The sequence below is a fragment of the Trifolium pratense genome, linkage group LG3, assembly GCF_020283565.1.
Source record: "Trifolium pratense cultivar HEN17-A07 linkage group LG3, ARS_RC_1.1, whole genome shotgun sequence".
NCBI classification, from domain to species: domain Eukaryota; kingdom Viridiplantae; phylum Streptophyta; class Magnoliopsida; order Fabales; family Fabaceae; genus Trifolium; species Trifolium pratense.
In genome coordinates this window covers 53817026-53844692 of record NC_060061.1, presented here as the reverse complement: position 1 = coordinate 53844692, position 27667 = coordinate 53817026, and the positions used below count along the sequence as shown (strand labels likewise).

At 32.0% G+C, this 27667-nt stretch overlaps 3 protein-coding genes across 3 annotated transcripts; 1 reads left to right on the top strand and 2 right to left on the bottom strand.

Moving 5' to 3' along the window:
* The first annotated feature begins 2562 nt into the window (after positions 1 to 2562).
* Positions 2563 to 16450, top strand: LOC123915417. The gene is made up of 14 exons (XM_045966531.1): positions 2563 to 4015; positions 4766 to 4903; positions 5048 to 5178; positions 5263 to 5476; positions 5564 to 5801; positions 5887 to 6037; positions 6107 to 6406; positions 12455 to 13820; positions 14059 to 14190; positions 14477 to 14631; positions 14729 to 14942; positions 15038 to 15275; positions 15356 to 15506; positions 15587 to 16450. The coding sequence occupies exons 1-14, from the start codon at positions 2563 to 2565 to the stop codon at positions 15881 to 15883; spliced, it is 5178 nt and encodes a 1725-aa protein (XP_045822487.1). The 3' UTR covers positions 15884 to 16450.
* A 307-nt stretch (positions 16451 to 16757) lies between these two features.
* On the bottom strand, positions 16758 to 18788 carry LOC123916140 (protein RESTRICTED TEV MOVEMENT 2-like). The gene is made up of 2 exons (XM_045967518.1): positions 18561 to 18788; positions 16758 to 17962 (listed from the first exon to the last, which is right to left on the bottom strand). Exons 1-2 carry the CDS (start codon positions 18688 to 18690, stop codon positions 16875 to 16877), a joined length of 1218 nt encoding a protein of 405 aa, XP_045823474.1. The 5' UTR covers positions 18691 to 18788; the 3' UTR covers positions 16758 to 16874.
* Positions 18789 to 23391: 4603 nt separating this feature from the next.
* On the bottom strand, positions 23392 to 26222 carry LOC123918180 (60S ribosomal protein L11). Its single transcript, XM_045970155.1, has 4 exons — positions 26078 to 26222; positions 25001 to 25151; positions 24310 to 24505; positions 23392 to 23789 (listed from the first exon to the last, which is right to left on the bottom strand). The coding sequence occupies exons 1-4, from the start codon at positions 26078 to 26080 to the stop codon at positions 23594 to 23596; spliced, it is 546 nt and encodes a 181-aa protein (XP_045826111.1). The 5' UTR covers positions 26081 to 26222; the 3' UTR covers positions 23392 to 23593.
* Positions 26223 to 27667: the final 1445 nt, after the last annotated feature.

The following is a 27667-nucleotide window of genomic DNA, read 5'->3' as shown; positions in this document are numbered from 1 at the left end:
AAGATCAGCCACAAAAAAGTCAGCCACTGCATATAAAGTCCTTTAACCATGTAGCTCAAGTGATTGATAAGTTTTCCATTAGATAAATTGTTCGATAGAATATAGGTTCGATTTTTTGTTCAATAGGAACTCTTAGATATGAGACCCTGTCTCACTCCCCTCAACCTTACTACCAGTAAGGATTTCAATAACAACAGAATGGAGACACTCTCCTTGACAAAGATGAAGTCGACACACTTCAATAATATCACCACCTAGCCAACGACTAAGTTCACAATTTGGAGTTGCTTAAAAGCTTCCTCCAATTACAATACTCAACTCATTACCTACAGGTTTCTGAGTGAGGACATAGTGACCATCTCACAACCCGAGTGGTTCACTTTACACCAACTCTCCTAGAGAGTGGCTTAAAGACACGAAACCCTTAAAAGACTACATCTTTGATATTCTATTTTAGCTTCAAGTTTCGGTTAATAAAATAGGGTTAGCAGCACCCTTTAAATAGCAGAGCCTCGTGGGCTTTTCACAATGCTTCAGCTCCAAGAAATCTTCTAGATGCAAAATATATATTTTTACCAAATCTTTCTTTGCATCAAATATTCCTCCCATAAATATATTTGTTGTAAATATATTTTAAAATTAAATCTTCTAATCTTCTTGAAGCACAAAGATTTATTTGAAATAAATCTTTCATATTTTCTGCAGCAATCTTCTCAAGATATATTTTTGAAACAAATATTATATTTTCTAAAAATATAATTCCTTTAGAAAATAGAACTAGGGTTCAGCTGCCTTCTGAAACACATTGACCACGTGCGCCTTGTTGTGTAAGAAACCTTGAAACAATTCTTCAATCAAATCTTCAAAAGATTGAGTAGAAATTAAAACCGCTAGCTGGCGCGAACAGATACACAGACATACAAGTGTTGTTACATCTGTCGCAACACTTGGCGTAAGCACATATGTCTCAACACTTGGCTAAAAGATGTTTTTGCAAAATGTAGCCAACATACAAAAACCCAACAATATTGTTGTATATAGTTTTTGTATAGCTATGAGAAATCTTCATTTGTTTAGGCTTCTCTCGATTGTCTATTATTTATTTCCATGGTCTAAGAACTCCAATGAAATTTAAATGCAAAAATGACTACATATAAAAAAAAATGCAAAAATGACATCACTCAAAGTTTTTTTTTTAAGGATTGAAAGAATCGTTTAAGTTCAACAACTATGCTGTGAAAACAATTAAAATATTGTCAACTCTTTGATTAAAAAAGGTCTTTGGGCATATAATGCTAACTAACAACTACCGTAGGAAGAAACTAAGCCCTTTCACTCTCAATAATGACCTGTTGAGACATTTCATGCAAGTGTCTTCCATTTGTCAAACGTGTGCGAAATAGATAGATTGAAAATTTCCCATCAGAAGATTGAATGAGTTGAACAATACTCAATTGTCTTCAACTCTTGAATGAGTTGAATTTTTCCTGATTTTAAAAGATGAGGTTGAGGTGGGTAATGGGGACATTGATATCCACCCTTGTCCCCGAACCAGTTCCGCTTATATTAACATTATATTTTACCTCTTTTAAATTAGAAACCCTTAAACATCTCTTAAGTTACATTCATATGTTTATTTTTAATTTGAGTAATAAATAAACTGTTTTCTCAATTTCTTTTCTTTATTTTAAAAAATATTGTTGAAACAAAATAATTTTAGACTTTTAATTTTTTTTAATTAAAATTCACGTGAATGCCTAACGAGGATACCCGAACGTCGTCGGGATACCCAATCTCCGTTAGGTATGAATTTGAGGTTATATTTTTTATCCCAGTTTAGAATTGGGATGAGTTTGGAAAATGTGGGGTTCGGTAGCAAAGTTCTCACCTTCGGAATTTTTGTAACTAGTCCAATGTAATTTCTAGGTAAAGTTTGCCAATTTCATAGTATTGAATATGAGTTGTGCCGTGTAGTCATTTGAAGGAATTAAGATCAGCCACAAATTGTTCTCCATTAGATAAATTGTTCGATAGAATATAGGTTAAATTTTTGGTGAAAATAAATTTTTCTCAAATTTTACTTACCTCACAAGTTCACAACTTCTGAATTATTGGGACCCACGATCTTCCTCTAAGAACCAGGTTGATTAAACAAAAATAATACTTTTAACTAGTTAAATTTATTAATAAGAAAACTAGGTACATACTCATGCATTCAATACCTTAAAAGTGTAAAAAGTAACTTTACAAACATTAATTTTATCTTTTAGCATGACCCATAAAAATAATGTCTCTCCTACTCCTTCTATCTAACATTAATGTTTCATTTCATCATCAAATATGTCGCATTACGATTTAAGGTAAATGTCAGTTTTGAACGAGTGTAAGTCTTACGATTTTGTTATTTGTAAAAGACATCTCGATAAATTGAGAAATATGTGTTGTATATAAACTATCCTTAATATTAATTCTCAAATGATGTGAACTTTTAAATGTACTAAAACACTTAAATTTATTCCATCAATTTAATGATTGAATATTTAATTTATTTTTGAAGGGAGAATGAATATCATTTTTAGTAGTATAATTCTCACAACCTTACTGACGAGACATATATATATATATATAAACACATACGAGTACAAGGTTTGCATTGCATGCATCCAATTCAAACATTCTAAAATTACCAATATGCTTCCTATTATAGAGCTTGTTATTACTTCCAATCTAATATTATTATTGTTCTTCTTCTCTCAATTATCCACCGCAATCGATACAATCACCCAATTTCAATCTCTTAACGATGATGGCACCACTTTGGTTTCTAATGATGGAACTTTTGAGTTAGGCTTCTTTAGACCAGGTAGTTCCACAAATGGTTATGTGGGAATATGGTACAAAAACATCCCAAAAAGAAGAATAGTTTGGGTTGCAAACCGTGATAATCCAATCAAAGGCAACAATTCCAACTCAACCATGTTGGTTATAAGCAAAGAGGGAAACCTTGTACTACTTACCAACAACAATCAAACTCTTGTTTGGTCAACAAACATCACAACACAATTATTGTCTAATACAAGTTCTCATGTGGCTCAACTATTAGACAATGGAAACTTTGTAATCAAAGACAAATACAATAGTGATCAACAAAGCAAAAATTTCATATGGCAAGGTTTTGACTTTCCTTGTGATACTATGATGCCAGAAATGAAGCTCGGATGGGACCTAAAAACCGGTCTCAATCGTCAATTAACCTCTTGGAAAAATTGGGATGATCCGTCTTCAGGAGATTTAACTTGGGGTATTGTTCTTAGTAGTAATCCAGAAACTGTATTGAAAAAAGGATCAATTGAAATTTATAGAAGTGGTCCTTGGAATGGAGTTGATTTTAGTGGATATCCAGCACTCACTGTTACCCAAATTGTTGATAAAAAAGTTGTAAACAATTCGAATGAAGTTTATTACAAATACAGTCTTGTGAACAAGAGTACGATTTCAATATTGTATTTGAACCAAACACTTTTTCGTCGTCAACGCCTTACATGGATTCTAGAAGAAAATACTTGGAGGGTTTATGATTCTGTGCCAAGAGATGATTGTGATTACTATAATCCTTGTGGACCTTATGGAAATTGTATTCCTAACAACTCTCCAATTTGTCAATGTTTAGATGGGTTTGAGCCTAAATCGTTGGAAAGTTGGAATTCATATAATTGGACACAAGGATGTGTGCGGAAAGGCAAAGAAACTTCAAGTTGTGGGGTGAATGATGGTTTTGGAAGATTTTCTGGATTGAAATTGCCGGCAACAACACATACTTGGGTTGATGCAAATATGACACTTGAGAATTGTAAGAACAAATGCTTTGAAAATTGTTCTTGCACAGCTTATTCAAACTTGGATGTGAGAGGAGATGGTAGTGGTTGTTCTATATGGTTTGGTGATCTTATCGGTTTGAAACAAGTTTCATCGGTCCAACAAGATCTATATGTTCGAATGGATGCTTCAAACGTAGGTAAATTCTATGTTCTTCGATCTTAAACATATTTTATTTATGTTTTTTGTCACACACATTGGTATCAATTATTTCAGGAGTAACTTTGTATAGAGTTATTTCATTTAAGGTTCATTTGATCTAAAAATAAAATAAGAGTCGGGATAAGATAACTTGAATTGTATTGTGTTTGATTTTAAAATTGTTCATTTATTAGACAAACTATGGGCTAAAATGATCGGAGAAAATACAAAAAAATTGTCCTTCATTGAACCATTATAAGAAACCTTTTTGTTATTTGCACAAGTCGGAAAAAACACCAAAATAACCTTTTGTTCATCAAACATTGTACAAGATAAAATTTATTCAATACCTTAAACGGTTGTTTTGTGTTGTTCTGTCGTATACTACTTTGTCCGATACTTACATTTTGCAGATCAAATTATACTGTTCATTATAGACATTAAATTTTATCAATTCAACCGTTCAATAATTTTTTTATTTAGTAGATCAACTCTACAAATTTTATAAAATAGAGATAATTATGATTTTTTTTTATACATTAATAAAAATTAAATATAGAGTCAATTGTGATTATGTTATCAAATAGTCGATATTTAATAATAGTATTTTTAAGAAGCATATTATACATTCAATATCAAATAATAAGTCCAAAAAAAAAAGTATCAAATAACTTTATATAAATTTGTAGAGTTTATTATTCGAAAAAAATTAAAAAGAGATTTGACAAGTATTCATTTCTTTTTCAAGACTCAAATGGAGATATTTCTGGTTGGCATGATAAGAAAAGTCATACTTTGGCAATTGCAATCACTATTCCGTTGATCATTGTTTTGCTGCTCATGCTCATAGTCTTCTACGTTCACAAGAGAAAAACAAAGCAAAGAGGTAAATTTGTTTATTGTTGGGAGGACAATAACATAGTATACAATAATAAAGTTTATTACCAATATTATTATAGTATACAATAAATAAATATATATCTTTTAAAAATATAGGAGTTTTTATTATTATTTTTTTCTCTTTCTTTAGCCAAAAATGAAGATGAAGATGGACGATATTTGGAGCTTCCTTTCTTCAAGCTTTCTACAATAATTGATGCCACCAATGACTTCTCAAATGATAACAAGCTTGGAGAAGGTGGTTTTGGGCCGGTATATAAGGTAATTAACATGCGATGACTTGATTATAATATAGAAGAAACTCTCGTTTTCTAACACTTTTTTCTTCTAACTATTAAATTTTAGGGTATACTAGCCCCAGAGAGACAAGTTATTGCCGTCAAAAGACTTTCAGGAAGTTCAAAACAAGGAACAAAAGAATTTAAAAATGAAGTTATATTATGTGCAAAGCTTCAACATCGAAATCTTGTCAAGGTTCTTGGTTGTTGTATTCAAGGAAAAGAGAGAATGCTTATCTATGAATATATGCCCAACAAAAGCTTAGATTCATTTCTTTTTGGTTAGCATCTCTATTAAAATACAATTTAATATTTTTTTTTTATTTTGGAGAGAAAATACTAATCAAGAAAATTAATATTCTTAACAGATTCTGCTCAAAAGAAACTTTTAGATTGGTCCACGCGCTTTAATATCATATGTGGAATTGCTCGTGGACTTCTTTATCTTCATCAAGATTCTAGATTGAGGATTATACACAGAGATCTAAAACCAAGTAATATTTTGTTAGACAGTGATATGAATCCGAAAATTTCAGATTTTGGCTTGGCAAAAATTTGTGGGGATGAACAAGTTGAAGGGAATACAAACAAAGTAGTCGGGACACAGTAAGCATTTTCATTGATATGTTGAAGTCATCGGTAAATATTTAAAATTCAAATTAACTCATTTTGTGATTTTTTTTTTCTTCAGTGGTTATATGGCTCCTGAGTATGCCATTGACGGAGTATTCTCTATAAAATCAGATGTATTTAGTTTTGGAATATTATTGCTAGAGATTGTGAGTGGAAGGAAAAATAAAGGAATTAGCTATCCAAGAAACAATGACAATCTTGTTGGAAATGTGAGTAACATTTTCATCTTTATATTTCCTTAATATTATGGTAGATAATAATTGTTTGAATTTTTCTAGGCTTGGAGATTGTGGAAAGAAGGTAACTCAAAAGAATTGGTTGATGATTGTTTCGGGGAATCTTATATTGTATCCGAAGCTTTACGTTGCATACAAGTTGGTCTTTTATGTCTACAACAACATCCAAGTGATAGACCTAATATGGTATCGGTGCTTGCTATGTTGACGAATGAAACCAATTTAACTCAACCAAAGGAACCAGGTTTCATAATAAAAAGGGTAATCAAAGAAGGAGAATCTACATTAGAAAATGTAATGTCTTCCTCAATCAATGAAGTCACTATTTCGTTGGATGCTAGATGACTTAATCTTATTTGTATATGATTGACACTTTAGAGATGTTATTTGCTCATGTAGACATATATAATAGAATTGTATATGAGTTTGATTATGCATGTGTGAATTTTTATATATTTTAATTTATTTTGTATGATTTTATGTGTTGAGACATGTGAAGAAGGGTTTGAAGGAGAATGTTGCAACTACAAGTATATATTATTTCTTACTGCAATGTTTTAACTTTTTCCCATTTTACAAAGAAAAAAGGGTCACTTTGTTCAAACATTTGACAACGCAAGTGCTGTTCATTTTTCTACTATGAGAACAAATCATTTGACTATAAGAGTATATTTGGCAATTAGGTGTAACAATTACAACAAACTCTTTGGTATTGATGTTTTTTGTTTTTTTATCTTATACTGTAAATGGTACCAGAGGTAGTAACTAGTAACAAGGTACACTTAGACTTTATTATTTTTTCCAATTTTGACCATGGGTAGTACTGTACAATAATTACTACGACTTGTGTTTAGTCAAAACACACTAGTGGTAGTTTGATCAAGTCTATCCATCTTACTTATTTCTTTTCCCTCTTGACAATTCAGCTAAATTTAATATATTTCCTAAATGATAAGACCAGTCAGCCAAGAAATAACAATGCCCTTAATTTTCATAGCCAAACCATCACCATGTACCCACTTCGCATTAATAATATGTCTCAATTTTATTTTATATCCTTTTTTTTATTAAGAATCTGGGTTTTATAATCAACAGTCAGACATTAATATTTGAAATCTCTCCACATTAATACAATTTAATTCATAATATTACTGCCTTATAAGATGAAGGGGACACAAAAATTAATTTTTATATGGTGAACTAGTTCGCATCCTAGAATGCGAATTGTGGTTTTTCAATTTTTGCAATTTTAAACATTCGCGGGTTACCATGCGAACTGTGGTGTTCCAATTTTATACACTCGCTTCCTAAGTAGTGAGAGGGGTAAATTGGGAATACCGGGGGGCGCTCGTGTCTGCCGGGGTGCCAAAAGAAAAATTCATTTGCTTAATTTTTTGTGTTTTGCCGGATAAAGCATGACGATAGGGCCATAGCTGTCCAGAAAAGCCCAAGTCCATGGTCGTCTAATGTCCTCAACTCCCAATACTGGTATGGAACCATGATGATTTCTCTCCCGACCCCCCTCATTTCTTTTCTACCCCCTGAATTTCCATTTTTGCCCTTGGGGGGTACTTCGGTTTATACGAACCGAATTTTTTTGTCATGCTAAAAAAATTCGGTTTATATAAACCGAAATATTGTGTTCCAAATTTTTTTTCAACTTTCCTGCATAAATTCTGCATGAGACCCTCAACTTCCACAATTTATTTGAAATACTAAACGATGTCCGATTTGAGTAAACGACCACTCGTTGGAAAGCTTAGGGTGTCAAGAATACAAATATAATTTTTTTTTTTGAGGGTTAACTATCCAATTGGTTCAGTTTGACCAAATAATGAGTACTGGTACAGAAACAGAGCATAAACTTTTCTCAAACTTGTAGGTAGATTTTCTCATACTATACTTCATGAAATTTAACAATTCCGGTGTCAATCTTGTAGTAAAATTTGTCTTTTTTACACTGGATCAAAAATCATTAGCATACGACTTATATTCAGAGAGCTATAATAAATTTACCAAAGGTATCTCTACAACATTTTATAGAAACTTTGCTCAAACTTGTAGGTAGATTTTCTCATATTATACTTAATGAAATTTAATAATTCCGGTGTCAATCTTGTAGTAAATTTTGTCTTCTTTACACTGGATTAAAAATCATTAGCATACGATCTATATTCAGAGAGATATGCTAAATTTACCACAGGTAGCTCTACACGAATTTTCACATAAATTTTCCTTCTTTTTGGGGGGTATATGTTATTTCGGTTTATATAAACCGAATTTTTTTTCCATGTTTAAAAACTTCGGTTTATATAAACCGAAGTTTGTTGGCAAAAAATTTTCATACCGCAAGGGGCAAAATGGGATTTTTGGGGGGTAGAAAAGAAATGAGGGGGGTCGGGAGAGAAAACTTTTGGAACCATCGCAGAAGTGACTACATTAGTTGACATAGATGAGGTGAATTGTTAATCTAACTAAAATAAGATATTGGTCTTAACTATTTTATTAAGGGCTAACGAGTGATACTCTTTAATCATTCTATATATATATATATATATATATAAAGTAAAATATTTCAATTCTCGATGTCTTGATTTCACATATTTTTATAGTAATAATTTTACAAAAAATTACTATTTAAAATGCTTAAAGAGTATTTTGGAGACAAAATAAGTAAATTTCACGTTCAAAGTTCAAACAAATCTATTTTATATTTTTCAAGAGTAAATATAGAGGTTCCAACTTTCGAGACTTGTTTACCATATTTAATTCTTTAACTAGTGCCAAAAGTGTACTAGTTAACATTTTTATTTTAAAATGATAAGAATTTATGAATTATTTTGTCCAAATTAAATTTAAAAAATTTCAAATGACACGTAAAAGTTAGCAAGTTGAAATTATTTCCTCTCATGTTTCATAAAGTCCTAATAATAATTTCCGTATAATATTTAATAACTGAACAATTCATACGAAATACTATTTTGGGTTGATTAATTTTTTTTTTATTTTTTTTTACTCAATGTTTTTTATCTTAGGTCCATGATATTTAACAACGTCCATACGAAAATCTATCTCCCGAAATGATCACCATTGTTGTCCTCCTGATCTCCCTCAGCCACCTGTCGCAAGCCGTGAACCATTTGAATTTGAATAATATGTTATTTGATGGTGACATATAAGTTGTATGTGTACCACTAGTCAAATGTAATTTCTTGATAAAGTTAGCCAAATTCAAACTATTGAATACCATGTGAGTTGTACCGTGTTGAATGCGTTGCATCATCGATGTTAATGTCTGGAAAAATACAAAAGATGTATGTATGTATGTGTGTGTACTTTAGTTTACTAGTACACATGTATAGATGGATTCATCAAATTCAAACATTCTAAAATTACCAATATGCTTCCTATTATAGAGCTTGTTATTACTTCCAATCTAATATTATTGTTCTTCTTCTCTCAATTATCCACCCCCATTGATACAATTACCCAATATATCAATCTCTTAATGATGGCAACACCTTGATTTCTAATGATCGAACTTTTGAGTTAGGCTTCTTTTGAGAAAATACTATAAGGGTATCTTTGGCACCACAAAAAAGCTAGCTTATGGCTTATAAGCTAAAAGACCTGTTTTGTAACAGTGTTTTCAGAAAGAGCTTATAGCTTATTTTACTGACTTATAGCTTATTTTCCAGAAACTATTTCAAGTAGCTTCTAAGCTTATAGTTTCTAGCAAGGTTATCAAAACCGGACCGGACCGACTGGTCGGACCGTCAACCGGACATGAAAATTGTTCGGTTTTGAGCAAAAAATAGATAGGAAACCGACCGGCAAAAAAACGCGTGAACCGGAGTCAAACCGGCGAACCGGCCGGTTCAAGCGGTTTTGCAGATTTTTATTTTTATTTTTTTAAAAAAAAAAAGGGCAAAACAACGTCGTTTTTACTTTTTTTAAAAAAAAATTGAAACAAAACAACGACGTCGTAGGAATAGGAAAGGTTTTTGTTTTTCATCTGTTTTTCATTTGGTGTGAAATTATGAAATATTGAGCAATTATTCATATATTTTTATTTATATATTAATTAAAATATATATTTAATTAAAAACGGTTCGATCCCGATTGAACCCGAACCGACCAATTGAACCTTGAACCGGTGAGCTCGCCGGTTCTGACAACCTTGGTTTCTAGCTTATCATTTTTTCTTCCAATTTTACCCTTATAATTTTATCTTAAATACATTTTTATCCTTTAAAATTTATTACAATTGAAAACAAAATAAGTATGTTACATATCGTATTATTGTTTTACGCATGTCCCTATTTTTATTCCTGAAAGGTTGCTAGAAGTATCCCTATATTATCACCGTTTTATTTTTATACTAGTATTACTGTATCATTACTTTTGATTTTTCCTTTTATATATATGTTACTCCGTATAAGGAAATTGCTTGTTATTACTTGCATGTACCTATATTTGTTATAAAAACCTAAAAAATGTTAAATAAATTTGTTTGTTATAAAACCTAAAAAATGTTATGTTTAATCCTTCTTATAAAGTATAATCATTGAAATGAAAATAAATTTAAAACAAAATTTCAAAGAATAAATACACTTCAAAATTTTATGAACTGCTAATTTTACCAAACACTTCAATTAGCTTATCAGCCATAAGTCATAAGTTATCAGTCATCAATTATAAGCTATAAACTAGCTTATCAGTCAACCGCTATTTTTTCCAAATAAGAGGGGTATGTCTTTTCTATTTGATTAAAGATAGCCTTTTTCTTAAATAAAATTAAAGTATAATCATATTTTTTTTTTATTTTTAATTCGTATTTATCATGATAATTTTATATTATTTATATCTTTCCAATAGTTTTTCGAGCAAAACTTACAGTGCAATGCACAGGTATCAAATTAGTTCTCGTAGAGCAAAGTGCATTGCAAATCAGCGCCTTTCTTAAAGACATATGGGCTAAATTTGTAATTACCAAAAATAATACTGCCACAATTTAAAACTATTTCTTAATGACATGCATTAATTGAAGTTTTCTAAACCAATACAATTAAGACAAATCAAATGGTCAAACCGGGCTTCGGCCCTCATTTCTATCAAAAAAAAAAATCAAATGGGTCAAGCAATAGGCATGACAATAAAAATCATATATACGGGTACCCTTTTAAACCCTATTCGTTTTGACAGGGAAAACACGAGTTGATTGAGTTTGGGTTTGGGTTTGGATTTGAATTTTTCCCGATTTCAAAAGACGAGGTTGAGGCGAGTAAGGGGGACATTGATATCCACCCAGAACTTATCCCCGAACCAGTTCAGCTTATATTAACATTATATTTTACTTCTTTTAAATTAGAAATCCTTAAACATTGGTTAGACAAATTCATATTTTTTATCCCAATTTAGAACTGGGATGAGTTTGAGAAAACCCAAACTTTATGGGTTTAAGTTTGGGGAAGACAAAATTTGTCCCGCCCCGTTGTCATGGCTACAACCAACCCAAAATGAGGGGTTCGGTAGCGAAGTTCTCACCTACTGAATTTTTGCAACTAGTCCAATGTAATGTCTAGGTAAAGTTTGCCAAATTCATAGTATTGAATATGAGTTGTGCCGTGTAGTCATTTGAAGGAATTAAGATCAGCCACAAAAAAGTCAGCCACTGAATTAAGATCAGCCACAAAAATGTCAGCCACTGCATATAAAGTCCTTTAACCATGTAGCTCAAGTGATTAATAAGTTTTCCATTAGATAAATTGTTCGATAGAATATAGGTTCGATTTTTGGTGAAAATAAATTTTTCTCAAATTTTACTTACCTCACAAGTTCACAACTTCTGAATTATTGGGACCCTCGATCTTCCTCTAAGAACCAGGTTGATTAAATAAAAATCAATGCTTTTAACTAGTTAAATTTATTAATAAGAAAACTAGGTACATACCCGTGCATTCAATACCTTAAAAGTGTAAAAAGTAACTTTACAAACATTAATTTTATCTTTTAGCATGACCCATAAAAATAATGTCTCTCCTACTCCTTCTATCTAACATTAATGTTTCATTTCATCCTCAAATATGTCGCATTACGATTTAAGGTAAATGTCCGTTTTGAACGAGTGTAAGTCTTACGATTTTGTCCTTTGTAAAAGACATCTCGATAAATTGAGAAATATGCGTTGTATATTAACTATCATTAATATTAATTCTCAAATGATGTGAACTTTTAAATGTACTAAAACACTTAAATTTATTCCATCAATTTAATGATTGAATATTTAATTTATTTTTGAAGGGAGAATGAATATCATTTTTAGTAGTATAATTCTCACTACCTTACTGACGAGACATATATATATATATAAACACATACGAGTACAAGGTTTGCATTGCATGCATCCAATTCAAACATTCTAAAATTACCAATATGCTTCTTATTATAGAGCTTGTTATTACTTCCAATCTAATATTATTGTTCTTCTTCTCTCAATTATCCACCGCAATTGATACAATCACCCAATTTCAATCTCTTAACGATGATGGCACCACTTTGGTTTCTAATGATGGAACTTTTGAGTTAGGCTTCTTTAGACCAGGTAGTTCCACAAATCGCTATGTTGGATTATGGTACAAAAACATCCCAAATAGAAGAATAGTTTGGGTTGCAAACCGTGATAATCCAATCAAAGACAACAAGTCCAACTCAACCATGTTGGTTATAAGCAAAGAGGGAAACCTTGTGCTACTTACCAACAACAATCAAACTCTTGTTTGGTCAACAAACATCACAACACAATTATTGTCTAATACAAGTTCTCATGTGGCTCAACTATTAGACAATGGAAACTTTGTAATCAAAGACAAATACAATAGTGATCAACAAAGCAAAAATTTCATATGGCAAGGTTTTGACTTTCCTTGTGATACTATGATGCCAGAAATGAAGCTAGGATGGGACCTAAAAACCGGTCTCAATCGTCAATTAACCTCTTGGAAAAATTGGGATGATCCGTCTTCAGGAGATTTAACTTGGGGTATTGTTCTTAGTAGTAATCCAGACACTGTATTGAAAAAAGGATCAATTGAAATTTATAGAAGTGGTCCTTGGAATGGAGTTTATTTTAGTGGATATCCAGCACTCACTGTTACCGAAATTGTTGATAAAAAATTTGTAAACAATTCGAATGAAGTTTATTACAAATATAGTCTTGTGAACAAGAGTACGATTTCAATATTGTATTTGAACCAAACACTTTTTCGTCGTCAACGCCTTACATGGATTCCAGAAGAAAATACTTGGAGGGTTTATGATTCTGTGCCAAGAGATGATTGTGATTACTATAATCCTTGTGGACCTTATGGAAATTGTATTCCTAACAACTCTCCAATTTGTCAATGTTTAGATGGGTTTGAGCCTAAATCGTTGGAAAGTTGGAATTCATATAATTGGACACAAGGATGTGTGCGCAAAGGCAAAGAAACTTCAAGTTGTGGGGTGAATGATGGTTTTGGAAGATTTTCTGGATTGAAATTGCCGGCAACAACACATACTTGGGTTGATGCAAATATGACACTTGAGAATTGTAAGAACAAATGCTTTGAAAATTGTTCTTGCACAGCTTATTCAAACTTGGATGTGAGAGGAGATGGTAGTGGTTGTTCTATATGGTTTGGTGATCTTATCGATTTGAAACAAGTTTCATCGGTCCAACAAGATCTATATGTTCGAATGGATGCTTCAAACATAGGTAAATTCTATGTTCTTCTTAAACATATTTTATTTATGTGCTTCAAATTTTATAAAAAAAAATCATCAAAATTTTATTTATGTTCTTCTTAAACATATTTTATTTATGTGCTTCAAATTCTATGTTATCAAATAGTCGATATTATCCGCTCATTTGAAATGAAATTAAATATCAAATAAGTTTATATACATCATTTGTAGAATTTATCTATTTGACAAGTATTCATCTATTTTTCAAGATTCAAATGGAGATATTTCTGGTGGGCATAAGACAAGTCATACTTTGACAAATGCAATTACTCTTCCATTGGTCTTTGTTTTGCTACTCACGATCATAGTCTTCTACATTTGCAAAAAAAGAAAGCAAAGAGGTATGTTTCTTTTACTTGATTTTATGTTTCAATAACAAAGAGTTTGTGAAATTTGAATCTAATATCTCTTATTTCATGAAAGTTTTTTTGTCTCAAAAAGTTTACATCAATTTTTTTTGGATTAAGTAATCTGGTGGCTAGATTTTACATTTTTCATCACTGCATAAATGCAATATGCTTAACAATTGAGCTATATATATGCTCGTTTGGACTTGGACTACATCAAAATTTTGAATATTCTTCTATTTATATCAATAATTTTATTGACATTATTTACGAATTAAAGATAAATCAAAAGACATCACTTTAGCCGAAGCGGAAGATGAGGATCTACAAGATTTTGACCTACCATTCTTCAATTTTTCTACGATGATTAGTGCCACAAAAAACTTCTCAAATAATAACAAACTTGGAGAAGGTGGGTTTGGACCAGTATATAAGGTAATTAACATGCAACAACTTAAATGCAATGAAAAAATTAATATATATCCTTGAATCTCATTTACTAACAATTTTTCCAACTATATATATATATTAGGGTACCCTTACTACAAATGGGCAAGAAATTGCCATCAAAAGGCTTTCAGGATGTTCAAGACAAGGATCAAAAGAATTTAAAAATGAAGTTATATTATGTGCAAAACTTCAACACCGAAATCTAGTTAAGGTTCTTGGTTGTTGCATTCAAGGAGAAGAGAGAATGCTTGTCTATGAATATATGCCCAATAAAAGTTTAGATTCATTTCTTTTTGGTTAGTATCTCTATTAAGCTTGAACATTATTACTATTTAAATTTCTCACATTTTGAAAAGTAAATAGTAATCAATAAAATGGATATTCTTAATAGATCCAGCCCAAAAGAAACTTCTAGATTGGAGCACGCGTTTCAACATCATATGCGGAGTTGCTCGTGGACTTATTTATCTTCATCAAGATTCTAGATTGAGGATCATACATAGAGATCTAAAACCAAGTAATATTTTATTAGACAATAATATGAATCCAAAAATATCGGATTTTGGCTTGGCAAAAATTTGTGGAGATGATCAAGATGAAGGAAAAACTAAAAGAGTAATTGGAACACAGTAAGTAGCTAGTTTTATTGATATGTTGAAGTCATTGAAAAAAAATTAAATTAAAATTGACTCATTTGTATATTTTGCAGTGGTTATATGGCACCTGAATATGCCATTGACGGACTATTCTCTACAAAATCTGATGTATTTAGTTTTGGCATATTATTGCTAGAAATTGTGAGTGGAAAGAAAAATAGAGGACTTACATACTCAAGCAACAACCATAATCTTGTTGGGCATGTGAGTAATACAATTACAAACAACTTTATTATACTCCCTTAATTGAAATGGTATATGATAATTTGTTTAAATTTTTATAGGCTTGGAGTTTGTGGAAAGATGGAAATTCAAAAGAGCTTATTGATGTTTGTTTTGGAGACTCGTATATTCTATTTGAAGCTTTACGATGCATACAAGTTGGTCTTTTATGTGTACAACGTCATCCTAATGACAGACCAAATATGACATGTGTGCTTGCAATGTTGACAAATGAAACTATTTTAGCTCAACCAAATGAACCGGGTTTCAAAATAAAAAAGATCTCTAATGATGAAGAATCTACAGCAAAGTCTTGCTCAATCAATGATGTCACTATTACCTTATTAGATGTTAGATGAAAAAATTATTTTATATATTTGTTTAGATATTACAATATATTTGTTGAGATTGCCTTGGAAAATGAATGCAGAAAATCAGAACAGGTTCTGGTCTTTCTCCCTGGTTCCTGCGCCATGCGCAGAGGGAGGCTGCGCCATGCGCAATTGGTTGTTGAAAAGGTTGGGAATCACTCTGGTGTCTGCGCCATGCGCAGGTATGGCTGCGCCATGCGCAGATGGATCTTGGAGTTGGTAGATCTTTGCTGTAAGCTGCGCCATGCGCAGCAGTCCTTGTGCCATGCGCAGCTGCGCAGCCATATATATACTCTGTTTCGTTTTCTGCAGTTTTTAAGTGGAATTTTTAGGTCTTTTCAATATCAATCAAGCTAGGGTTCAAAAAGGGTTCTTTTGGGTACACTCTAGGGATTGGGAACTTATCTATTCCATCTTGTAATCATTATCATTGAATCTCTTGGTCACAGGAAGAGATTCAGGAAAAGGGTAGAATTTAGGAGAACTCTAAATTCTTGCAACTCTTGTATTGAATCTTTGTAATCAAGAAGAACAAGTTTGATAGTGGAACGAAGAGCTGCTCTCTCCCCCAGACTAGGTCATTTTGGACCGAACTGGGTAAACAATTATTCGTGTTTTTATCGCTTTTCTTTCACTGTGTTTATTGCTTATTCCATAAGTTAGTTTTGGTTGCTTAATCGTTTTGCTCCACACACTTGAGTTTATTATTGGTGTGGTTTCTGGTTCGAATTCACAACAATTTTGATAAATGTTTAGAACTAGGTTTGAAGGAGAATATTGCAACTATTATTCCATTCCAAGAGTCACTTGCTTTAATTTAGTTTAGATTTATACTTTTCTATAATTATTTGTATATAGCTCATAATCACATAACTAATTGTATATTATTCTTGTATGCATGGCTTTAATTTACATTATGCATGATTTTGAATTACATTTCAAGATATGAGTAGAATTAATAATTTAGGTAGAACAAGTTTTAGTTTTTGCTAGAAGAAGTAAACTTATAGGTTGCATAAGCTCCTAGTGCTACAATTACTAGAATTGCAGCACTAATATTTGCAACTAAAGGCTTTTCTTGTTCATTCAATTTTCCTTCTCCTAATTTTTTTACAACTTGAGAAGCTGAAGAAGCCACTTCTTTGAAGATTCCTTTTTCTTTTGCATACATTTCACCCTTCTTAACCCTCTTTGCTTTACCAATGTTAGTGTCCTTTCCCTTCTTTGCATCTTTTGGAGCAAAAGATTCTTCTCCCTTTGGTGAAACTTTTCTTGCCTTAATTTCTTTTCCTTCTAAAAACATATTGTGATCAACATATTTTTGATCAACCTTGCTTGACTCATAAGTCTTCTTATCTTCTTCAATTTCCTTTTTTGTGACACTTTCCTTTTCGTCGCCATGCAATTGTTTTCTAATTGTTTCTAATATAGCTTTTTTCCTAATTTCCTCTTGAATTTTTTCATCATCTATTTGTTTTATATGATCCATTTGAATTTTGGATTTTGGCTCAATTTCCTCTTGACCCTTTCCATTTATTTCTTTGCCTTTGGCTTTTAGTAACACATTATTTTCCTCATCAAAATTTTGAGGTCTAGACTCTACAAAGGGTTCTAATGGTTTCAATTTTCCCTTAGGACTTTGAGTTGGAAAAGTGTCTTTTTGAGCACCTTTTTGTTCCTTCAACTTATTCAAGTCATTTAACCCTTTCACAATACTTGGAGATGAAGGATCTTTCTTGTCCCTAATTATAGGTTCTTCTAGTACTCTAGGTGTTGAAGATTTTGAAGGAATATTGGCTCCTTTTGGTGTTCTAGGACTTGCTACAACTTTTTCTTTGGTTGTATCAACTTGTGCTTTAAGTGATGGGAACTTTTTTGGCATTGTAACAATGAGAGTGCCATGTTCAAACTTGCCTTGAAGTTTTTCCACTTCACAATTTTCTGGAACAGGATATGATTGGTCAAATTGGATTGATTTGTTGCTACCAATTATTTGTCTTTCTCCTATAACCCTTAGTGTTCTAGAAAGTGCCACATAATTGATCTTTATCCTCTCCTTGATAAAACCTTACAAAACATAAAAGAAAATAATGGTGCATCAATTTTGATTATTTCACCTTGAAAATACATGGCACAACCTTGAAATATCTTGGTTAAATATAATTATAAGTTTTTTCAGTTCATAGACAAATACTAATAAGTAGTGGAATTAACTTCTTCTAATTTAAATAATAAAATATGTAATCAAAATATTTCAAAGGGGGTTTTAATCAATTTTTCAATCATAAATAAAACAATTTCTAAATATTCTTGATCTTATAATTAATTAAATATAATATAAAGAATCATAATCAAAATTTAAATATCATGTCAGTCAAGTTTATTTCATTTGTTGGCAATATTATAATGAGCATATAATAAAAATTGTGTCAAAAAAAAATTACATGCATAAATTAAGACATAAAAAACTACTCAAAGAAATAGAAGTTGTGCAAATATAAATTGTGCAAAATAAAGTGAACAATTTTTATATAATTACTTTTTAAATTTAGGGAGGAAAAAAAAAACCAAATGGTTTTCTCTTTATCTTCTCATAATTTTCTATCTAATTTATTATTTTAATTCAACAAAGTAGCATGCATCAAAAGAGAATATATATACTCACCCGGAAGGTAAATGTGAAGAAAATATGCTTCCTCATTTTCCTTCAATTCTAACTTAGGCTGCAAAGTTTCATACACAGGATTAATGGAAGGTTTTGGTCTAGGAATAGGTGTTCTTGACCTCATAGCCATAACCCTTATTGTTATTCTTGATTTGTTCTCTTAGATAATTTGTATCTCACCAATGAACAAATTTTGGATATTAATGATCTTATAAATGTGATTTTTTTTCCTGTTTAAATGTAACATTATATATCATCATGCACAGTTTTCTTGTACAAGAGACTATTCCTTTTTGTGTAGTTTGGTTATTTGATGTAATTGGGATTGATTTTTGCATTCCCTAGCTTGTTGAGTTGAGGTATAACTTCTTTTGCAAACATAAACAAAATCAATTGTTCTTTGTTTTTCCCATACACTTGCAATTTGCAAAGCTAGCCATGCAATATTCATGTGGGAAAACTAATGGGATTGCTTATTATTTAAGGCTTTGTTGATAAGAAATTAAGGTAATTAATTCAAGTTTGTGGCTTAAGTCACAAAAAAAGTCAAGTTTGCAAGGTCTTCGTATTTTTATTTTTAAGTATATCCATTAACTTTATAAAAATCTTGTTAAAAGTTTGAGACTTACATTAATCAAAAACTCAACTCACCTGAATTTTACTTTTAAAAAAATGTTCAATAATTTGTCAAACTAAATACATGATTATTTAAACTTTTAGAAATACACTTATAAACGAATAAAACTTAGGTATATTTCTTTTCATGTTCACTTAAAATATATATATTTCTTTTGCCATGCTATCTATTTTCTTGCGCGTCCTATAAATTTACCAAAACACCCCGTCAGGTAGCAGATACCCCCCAAAGACACTCCACCAATTTTTTTTTATATAACATTCGCTACTTAAGTAGCGAACGACATTTACAAAATTTCTATGTCTCCTACGTTACCCGTACTATATGTAAGTAGCAGCATAATTTATAGAGTCATCCGGTCTGAATGCTACATGAAGAACATAAGTCGGATGAAGGAACAGAAATACCATTTTTATAACTTCCGCCACTTAAATAGCGGAAGAGTAAAAATGAAAACTCTTAGGGCACGCGAGAAGTAGGTAGAGCGACAAAAGAAAATCAAAAAATTACATTATTTGAGCAAATAAATAGTGCTCTAAAATTGGGCCTTTGTATTAGCCCAATGGGTTTGGGTCGAAATTTTCTCTTCCCACCCACTTTAGTTCGGAACGTATTTTTCGAATTTTTTTGCACACTAGAGGAGTATGCCAAGTGAGTGAATAGGATGAGAAAATTTGGGATCTGTCCTCTTCCCGTAGCCATAGCATACACACACAGTTGAGTTGAGAGAGAGGTGAATGGCGATAACCAATTTCATCCTGACAGTTGCCGGTGTAAGCGCCGCCGTGATTCTTTTACGAAGCGACGTCAAAAAATCAGCATCAATATTCAGAGACAACCTTAAACACATTCGTCACTGGCTCGAACAAGAAACCGCTCATTCTTCTAAGTGAGTTTCCCTAACATCTTCTTCTTCCTTATAAAGTTTCGATTTTTATTAAATGGGTTTACTTTGTTTTTCATACTCATTCTTGTTTCCACAACTGGGTCTTTTCCTTCTCTTTTTTTATTTATTTTGTGTAATTCTGTAATATTGTTTACTATATAGTGTAAAATTTTTGCTTTCTAATTGCATTTAAACCATTAGTTAGATAATTAAGGTTGTGCATTGTGTATAATACTATAATCATAAACTAGAATTAGGAATTAGTATAATAAAGTGAGTATTATCAACTTTACTATAAAAGGGTTAAGAGCTAAGGTGTAAAAGTTCCCGGGTTTGAGCTAAGGGTTTAAGAAAGTCCCGGGTTTAAGTCGTGGTGAAGGAGAAAATTACTAGTATTAACAGCTAATTACTGACTTTGGCCATTTCAGAAAAAGAATTAAGAATTAGTATAATAAAGTGAGTATTATCAACTATTGATCGACAAATATAAAACGAATATTAATGGTATATCAAAACAAGGATGGTTCTATGGTACACAAGTGAGATAAGTGTTTTACCATGCACGAGTTTGTTTTCCACCATTGAAACAAGGGAGATATTGTGGGGACTTATTGATTCGGTGGTGGAAAACAAACTTGTGCATGCCTGCACGGTAGGTGTGCAATAGTATCTTACTTGTGCATCATAGACTTAGCCTTCCTGTAAAACAAATCATAAGTTTTTTGAAGTAACAACCTTTAAATTACTTAAGTTATAGAATATTTAGTTCAGATGACTTTGCCTTACAAAACCCTTCATCCAAAACCAATCAAGCACATGGGTTTTGTAGGGTATTTGGAAGATTAAGTAGAAATAGTTTAGACATGTTATGTAAGATGCCTTAGTTCAAATGATTTTTCCTTACAAGCACATGCATATTAATAGTTTAGACATGTTATGTATAAGTCCCAACTTGTGGAATTAATTCGACCATTGTTCATTTGAGGCAAATTTATGAATTATTCCGAGTTCTTGACAATCAATAACATTATGTGAAAACTCTTTTGGTTGTCACAATGTTTGTCACAGTTGTCAATGTTTTCAGACTTTTAATTGATATAGATCTACTAATGAGTCACAAATTTGTTGAAGAATCTGGGAAACCATTCAACCTTCCCTCTTGATTGAAAGGGAAATAAAACTACTGTAGTTAGTTGGACCTTTAAGTTGATTGATTCAGTCGGTTTTTAAATTAGTAGCATAAGAAGTAGACACATTAAAAAAGATTTCAAATGATGTTCTGGTTCAAATTATGAATCTTTTCAGATAATGTGATTTGATGAGTTTTTCGGTTGGATTTGATTATTTTCTATTGTGAGAATGTTTATGCAATGCTTCATAATGAAGTGAATTTATAAACTATCTAATATTTCGAGAAGTTCTCAAGCTTTCTGATTACTTCTGTGCCAACTATTTTCAAACAAACAGTTGAATGGTTTTGTTTGGAATAGATTGCATTGAGTTTTACGTAGTTTATTGCCTATCTATTGAAATCGTGGTTTATTTGTAGAGATAGAAGGTTTGGATTAGTTACTTGAATGCATCGTTTGATTATGATTTTGAGTGTCAATTTAGTCTCTCAAATATTAACCTCTCTACAATTTAGTCCCTTAAGTATATAAAAATAATAAGTGATCCCTAAAGTATATGAAACCATCATTATAGTCCCTATGAAAATCCCTGAGGTTAGTCCCTAATATCATAGCAGGGACTAAAGTGCTAGATTTCACATACTTCAGGGACTAAATAGTAATGATACTTTAGAGACTAAATTGGTGATTTATTCATCTACATAATGCTTATTAGATAATTAGATCATCCATGGGTTGTAATATGATATGATTTTTGCTATCTTTTCAGGGTTACAGAAGAACTACAATCAAAGGTTCTTCCAAAAGACATACCTAAGAAGGATAATCACTAGTGTTTATTATGCTGGTAATAGGATGTTTAGCAATGGAATTTTCTTTTTATATGGGTTTCTCTTGCACTGTATTTGAACACAGTGCTTTTGTTTTTATCTAAAATAAATTTTCCATTGATGTATTATGTTCATATAAAGTAGTTTTTTTTTTGGGGTTTCTCTTTGTTTTCGAAAACCTTTACTTTCGGATTAATATCTATGAATAAAAAGGAAATTATGGTTATTCCACATTCTTATTTTATAGCATATTTGCATGATTTGCTTGAATCCACTCATTACAACAATAGATTGAACTCTGATGATCATGTTTCATTCTCTTGTATGGCTTCTTTTGTTATGATTGTTGCATTTTCATTTGCTTAAATTGTTTTTAATCTTATACAAAGCTTTTGTGGTCTTGCACTATTAGAGTGTCGAGTTTTACTACTTAGCACACAACTTTTTCTAGAACTAGGCTAAATTAAACCAGTTTTCCGGAATTCGACAAATTCATAATTTAAACAGATTGAAGGCTCGTTTGAATTCACTTATTAATATTGTTGAGCTTATGAAAAAATACTTTATGTAAATAAATAAGTTTTCATTAATGAAAATTTTATCTTCATAGTTATTTTTTCATAAACTACTTTTAACAAGTTTTTTTTACTATTATACATAAAAACTTATTTATTTGCATAAACTATTTTTTATAAACTGAAAAATAAGCAAATTCAAATGATACTCTTTCGAGACACTTTGACCCGTTGTCGAACCAATTATTAACTAATCTTTGGATTGGTTAACTAATCTTCTCATGTTAAAAACTGCCTCTGAAGTCTGAAATAGTTTTAAATCGAGTCACAATTAAAATCCAATAATTCATTATTTGTGATAAATTCTATCATTAAATATTCACTAAAGGCACAAGCTTTCAAAACGATTCGTCCTGTCAAAGTGCAGAGGATCAGGCGTTTGATGATATCTTGGTTCATGGTTTGATCCACTTTTAGAGGAGAAAATAAGTATGGCGGTATAAAATTAATTTTGACATGTTTAATTATTTTCTCCATAAAAGATAATTGATTCTACTTTGAAGCTAAAAATTAGAACTTAGAATTGATTTTTACACTGAAATGTATTGATCAACTCATTTTACATTAATGTATTTAAACATAAGTCTCTTTACCTTCAACTGACTTTTAGACATAATCAACTTCACAAAATTAATTCATTCAAAATCAGTTTTCGTAAGCCATAACGAAACACACTCAAAAGACAAACAACACTCCAAATATGTGATTTAATGTCTGGCAAATGCTACAAAGATAGACCAGTCAACTCCATAACATCAACATGTTATCAAATATAGATGTCAAAAATTGATAATATTAAGAAAAAAATAAACAGACAGCTTACATAACAAGTAAAAAGTATTATCCATACCGATGATAAAATTTAAGTTACAAAATGTATTATCCATACCGATGATAAAATTTAAGTTACTGATTCAAGAAACATCAAACTACAGTCAAACAAAATTTAAAACTCTGAAGAATGATCTGATCCAATTAAACAATTGCCTGGGACTTATTTAAAATAACTCCTTCGTATTTAACTTGGAACCATTTCATTGCATCGTCCTTTGTGACACGGTGCTGGATTCCAACACGTGCCTTGCAACGGCGACGACGTCCAACACGGTAACCAGGGCGCTCCAAGACAACAAAGAAATCCATACCATAAATACCAGTAGAAGGATCATACCTGAAGCACATTTTTAAACATGAATATGGTAAATAAATCATCATTTGAATTATAAGAGAACAGAGATGCAGAGGAAAAGGAATTGATAAACAAAGACAACCATAGATTGAATTCCTTTTTTAAGAGGAAAAAGGTATAATGAGAAGAACCATAAAATCAAACTGAGTTGGAGATGGTTCGGATAAAACATTTCAAACTATTTATACAAAACAATTTAAAGAAACTAAACCGCAACAGAAACCTAAACCCAATTAGTGTTGGTACTTTCTGTTGTGGAACTAAACATGGCTTAAACTTTCACGTAACACTGTGATGTCGCAGCAAAATCTCAGCTGCTGCAGCCACCACCAGAAACGGATACGGCCATATCAGATCATAAACAACCACAATAACCGTATTACAAATTCAAGTTGTCATCATATCAGAATATACAATCTCTACATATCAACAAATCAAATATGTATATCAATCAAATAAGAAGTCTCTTTCAGCATAAAATAGAAGTGTTTTTTCAGCTTACTTGATTCCCAAATCAATATGTTCCTGAATGCCAAAGCCAAAACAACCGGTATCACTGAAGTTTCTCCTCAACAGCTCATATTCCTTGACCTTCAAACCGCTTTCCAAAAGCTGCATTGCCTTGTCACCTCTAACAGTGACGTAGCAAGCAATTTTTTCATTCCTTCTGATACCAAAGGAACGGACGGTGTACCTAGCTGTCAATAAGAAAAGAGTGAAAGTAGAAACAATCAGAACACAAACACAGCCAAAAATGTCCATTACACGTGCAAACTATGTCATGAACTTGTGACTGTTCACTATCGTAGTTAAGCTAGTCTAATAGTCCTAAACGATGAAAACTTGGGTCAAAGCCTTGAAAGAAGTACTTAAGCTAGTCTACTAACAATTTATCATGTATCCCACACGCATCAATTTTTATTATAAATCTGTCATGAAAAAATTAGATTAGAGTATTCGGAAACCAGGCTGGAAAAAGAAAGAAAAATGTGTAGACAACTGTCCGCTTGGTATTCAAACCTAAAAAATAAAACCTATAATAACTTAAGCAACCATTTCATCGGAACTATTATGTTTCTCACGCACTTTGATTTCCAATTATCAAACTTTCCTTAACAAATCAGATAAGAATATTTATAAAAATGTAAAATAAAACTGGTGAGAAGATAAAGACCAAATAATAGAAAAATTACCTTTGGAGAAAACAGGGGTCTGGCCACTAAGCTGTTCAAGAACCTTGGCGGCCCTGGTGAGACGATCTCCACTTTCACCGACAGAGATGTTGAGTACAAGCTTTTGCACTTTGATTTCCCTCATTGGATTCGACAGTTTCTTCTCAGAAGCCTATATCATTTTCATCATTGATTATTATATTTAAACAAACAGGTTGAAAGAAATTCATTTGTTCATATGGATGTTATCATACAACATTATGATTAAGCATCAAAATTCAATTTGCAATCATTGTTTTCAAATTGAACATGACAAAGTCAGAAACATAGAATATCATATTCAAACATTAAAAATATCAAGGAACATGATAGATACCAAAGCAGATTAGCTACCCTAGACATTGGCCTTGTTATGGATAAACTTGGTTAAGCACAACAAAAGTTAAAACAAGACACTCTTTTATATAAGTTGCTTGATAAGTAATTCTAGAGAGCTTATGGAAATAAGCTGAAAACAGTTTGTAAACATGTCATAGGCTTGAGTACTTATGGAAATAAGCTGAAAACAGTTTATAAACATGTCATAGGCTGGAGAACTTATGGAAATAAGCTTAAAACAGTTTATAAACATGTCATAGGCTGGAGAACTTATGGAAATAAGCTGAAAACGGTTTATAAACATGCCATAGGTTGTTTCCATAAGCTCTTAATCTCACAAGTTCTTATTCTAATAGATTAAGAATACAAAAATTTCATTGACAAATAAAAATTAACATTATTATATAATGAGATCCAAAATTATGTTGCAGCATAAAATAACATTCTTATACTCAGTCAAAGAATCAGAAATTAATACACTTCATTATTTCATTATTCTAATTTCTTCATGAATCAATGCAAACATGAAGCAACAACAACTCAGAATCTAAATCTAGAATAAAATTGGCTTCAAATGCACACAAATTTACAAACAAAAATGAATCACAAAAACAACTTTGAAACCCTAAAATAATCTATATTGTGACATATATTAGATTAAATTGAATTGAACTGAATAGAATAGAAACATAGGAAGAAAAATAGTTTTTTTTTATTTACCATTTGGAATTGTTGTGACAGAAACGAAAGAAAGAGAAGGAACGGCGCTAGTAGTGGTGGTGGAAGAGTGAGATAGTAACACTATATCGCGATGGATTGTTGAAATAGGGTTTTTTAGGTTTTAATAGTTTCAAATGACGACTATACCCTCTCTCGCCTCTACCATTTTTATTTTTATTTTTATTGGTTTTTTTTGGTTATTTTTATTGGTTTTTTTTTTTTTTTTTTTGAAGAAAGAATTATTATTAGCAAACTAGGGAAAAACAATGAGGCTCTTATCTTTTTGTATAAGAGACCAAATACAGGGGGGTGTAGTATTTAACCACTCTCTATTGGGCTCATGATCGGCCCATTTTGCTAACTCATGAGCAGCCTTGTTTGCAGCCCTAGGGACCCATCTGATGTTGGCTTCAGGGTTCACCTCAAGGAAGCGCTTGCACCGGCGAGTCACGCAGCCCCATCCCTTTCGAATCATCGCTTTCTCTTTCACCGCTTTCACTATAACTTGAGAATCCAATTCGAAGATAACCTTGTGTTCTCCTAACTTTTCAACCCAGTCCATGGCGTCGTTCAGTCCCATCGCTTCTCCAGTTGCCGCGTCCGCTACCCCATTATGAACCCTAGTTGCAGCTCCAACGGCGCTTCCATCCGGCCGTCTCAGAACCAACCCTGTTGACCAATGGCCATCACTGCTTAGGTGAGCATCCACATTGATCTTCAGGGTGCCCCTAAGCGGTGGACTCCAGCTAATGTTGTGGCTGCAACCAGTTGATTTTCCAATGGGATTTTGGATTTGTGTCTCGGAGCTGTGTAATTGGTATTCGTGAAGTTGCTTCAGAGCTATGGAGCTGATGTCTTGTGGAGGTAAGGCTTTTCCTTGAAAAACTAACATATTCCTTGCGTACCAAATTCCATATATAGTTGCTGTAATTTGTTCTATACACTCTTGGTTTGTTTTGTTGATCATAGAATCCAGCCAATCATAGAAGTCTGTGTACTGGTTGGTGTTTAGGTTTAGAGTTAGGGGGGAGGCAAACCAAGCCCTTTTTGACCATTCACAACCTAAGAAAACATGATAAGTAGTCTCTGTGGTGTTTAGGCAACGAGGGCATAGGGGGTCACTTGTAATGCCTCTTTTGAAGAGGTTGCCTTTAACAGGTATGGCATTTCTGATCACCCTCCAAAGGAGGTGGCTGTGCTTTGGGGGAACATTAAGCTTCCATAGTGTATTCCATATCTTCTGAGAGTTGTTTGAGGATGAGGCATTCTGGAGGTTGCCCCATTCCTTGATGGATTGATAGCCAGATTTTACCGAGTATTGACCATCTTGAGTGCCATCCCAAGTGAGGATATCAGGTTGGGTTTTGTCTATGATAGTGATGTTAGTAATCATGTGAGCTTCATGGGGATAAAAAACTTGATTGATGATGCCTTCATTCCATTCATTGTAGTCTGTGTCCATAAGCTCCCTAACTTTTTGAAGGTTTGGGTTATTTGGCTTGGGTCTTCCCCTGTGGGAGTTTCCTTTTTGTTGTATCCAGTTGTCCTCCCAGATGTTGACATCTTGGCCAGAGCCAATGGACCAGTAGC

Coding starts and splice junctions, on each gene's coding strand:
- LOC123915417 (XM_045966531.1), top strand. CDS start 2,563: ATGAATATCATTTTTAGTAGTATAATTCTCACAACCTTACTGACGAGA. Junction 5,179..5,262: donor GTTTTGGGCCGGTATATAAG/GTAATTAACATG, acceptor ATTAAATTTTAG/GGTATACTAGCCCCAGAGAG. Junction 15,507..15,586: donor ACCATAATCTTGTTGGGCAT/GTGAGTAATACA, acceptor AAATTTTTATAG/GCTTGGAGTTTGTGGAAAGA.
- LOC123916140 (XM_045967518.1), bottom strand. CDS start 18,690: ATGGCTATGAGGTCAAGAACACCTATTCCTAGACCAAAACCTTCCATT. Junction 17,963..18,560: donor TCTTCACATTTACCTTCCGG/GTGAGTATATAT, acceptor ATGTTTTGTAAG/GTTTTATCAAGGAGAGGATA.
- LOC123918180 (XM_045970155.1), bottom strand. Junction 24,506..25,000: donor GACCCCTGTTTTCTCCAAAG/GTAATTTTTCTA, acceptor TCTTATTGACAG/CTAGGTACACCGTCCGTTCC. Junction 23,790..24,309: donor CATATTGATTTGGGAATCAA/GTAAGCTGAAAA, acceptor AATGTGCTTCAG/GTATGATCCTTCTACTGGTA.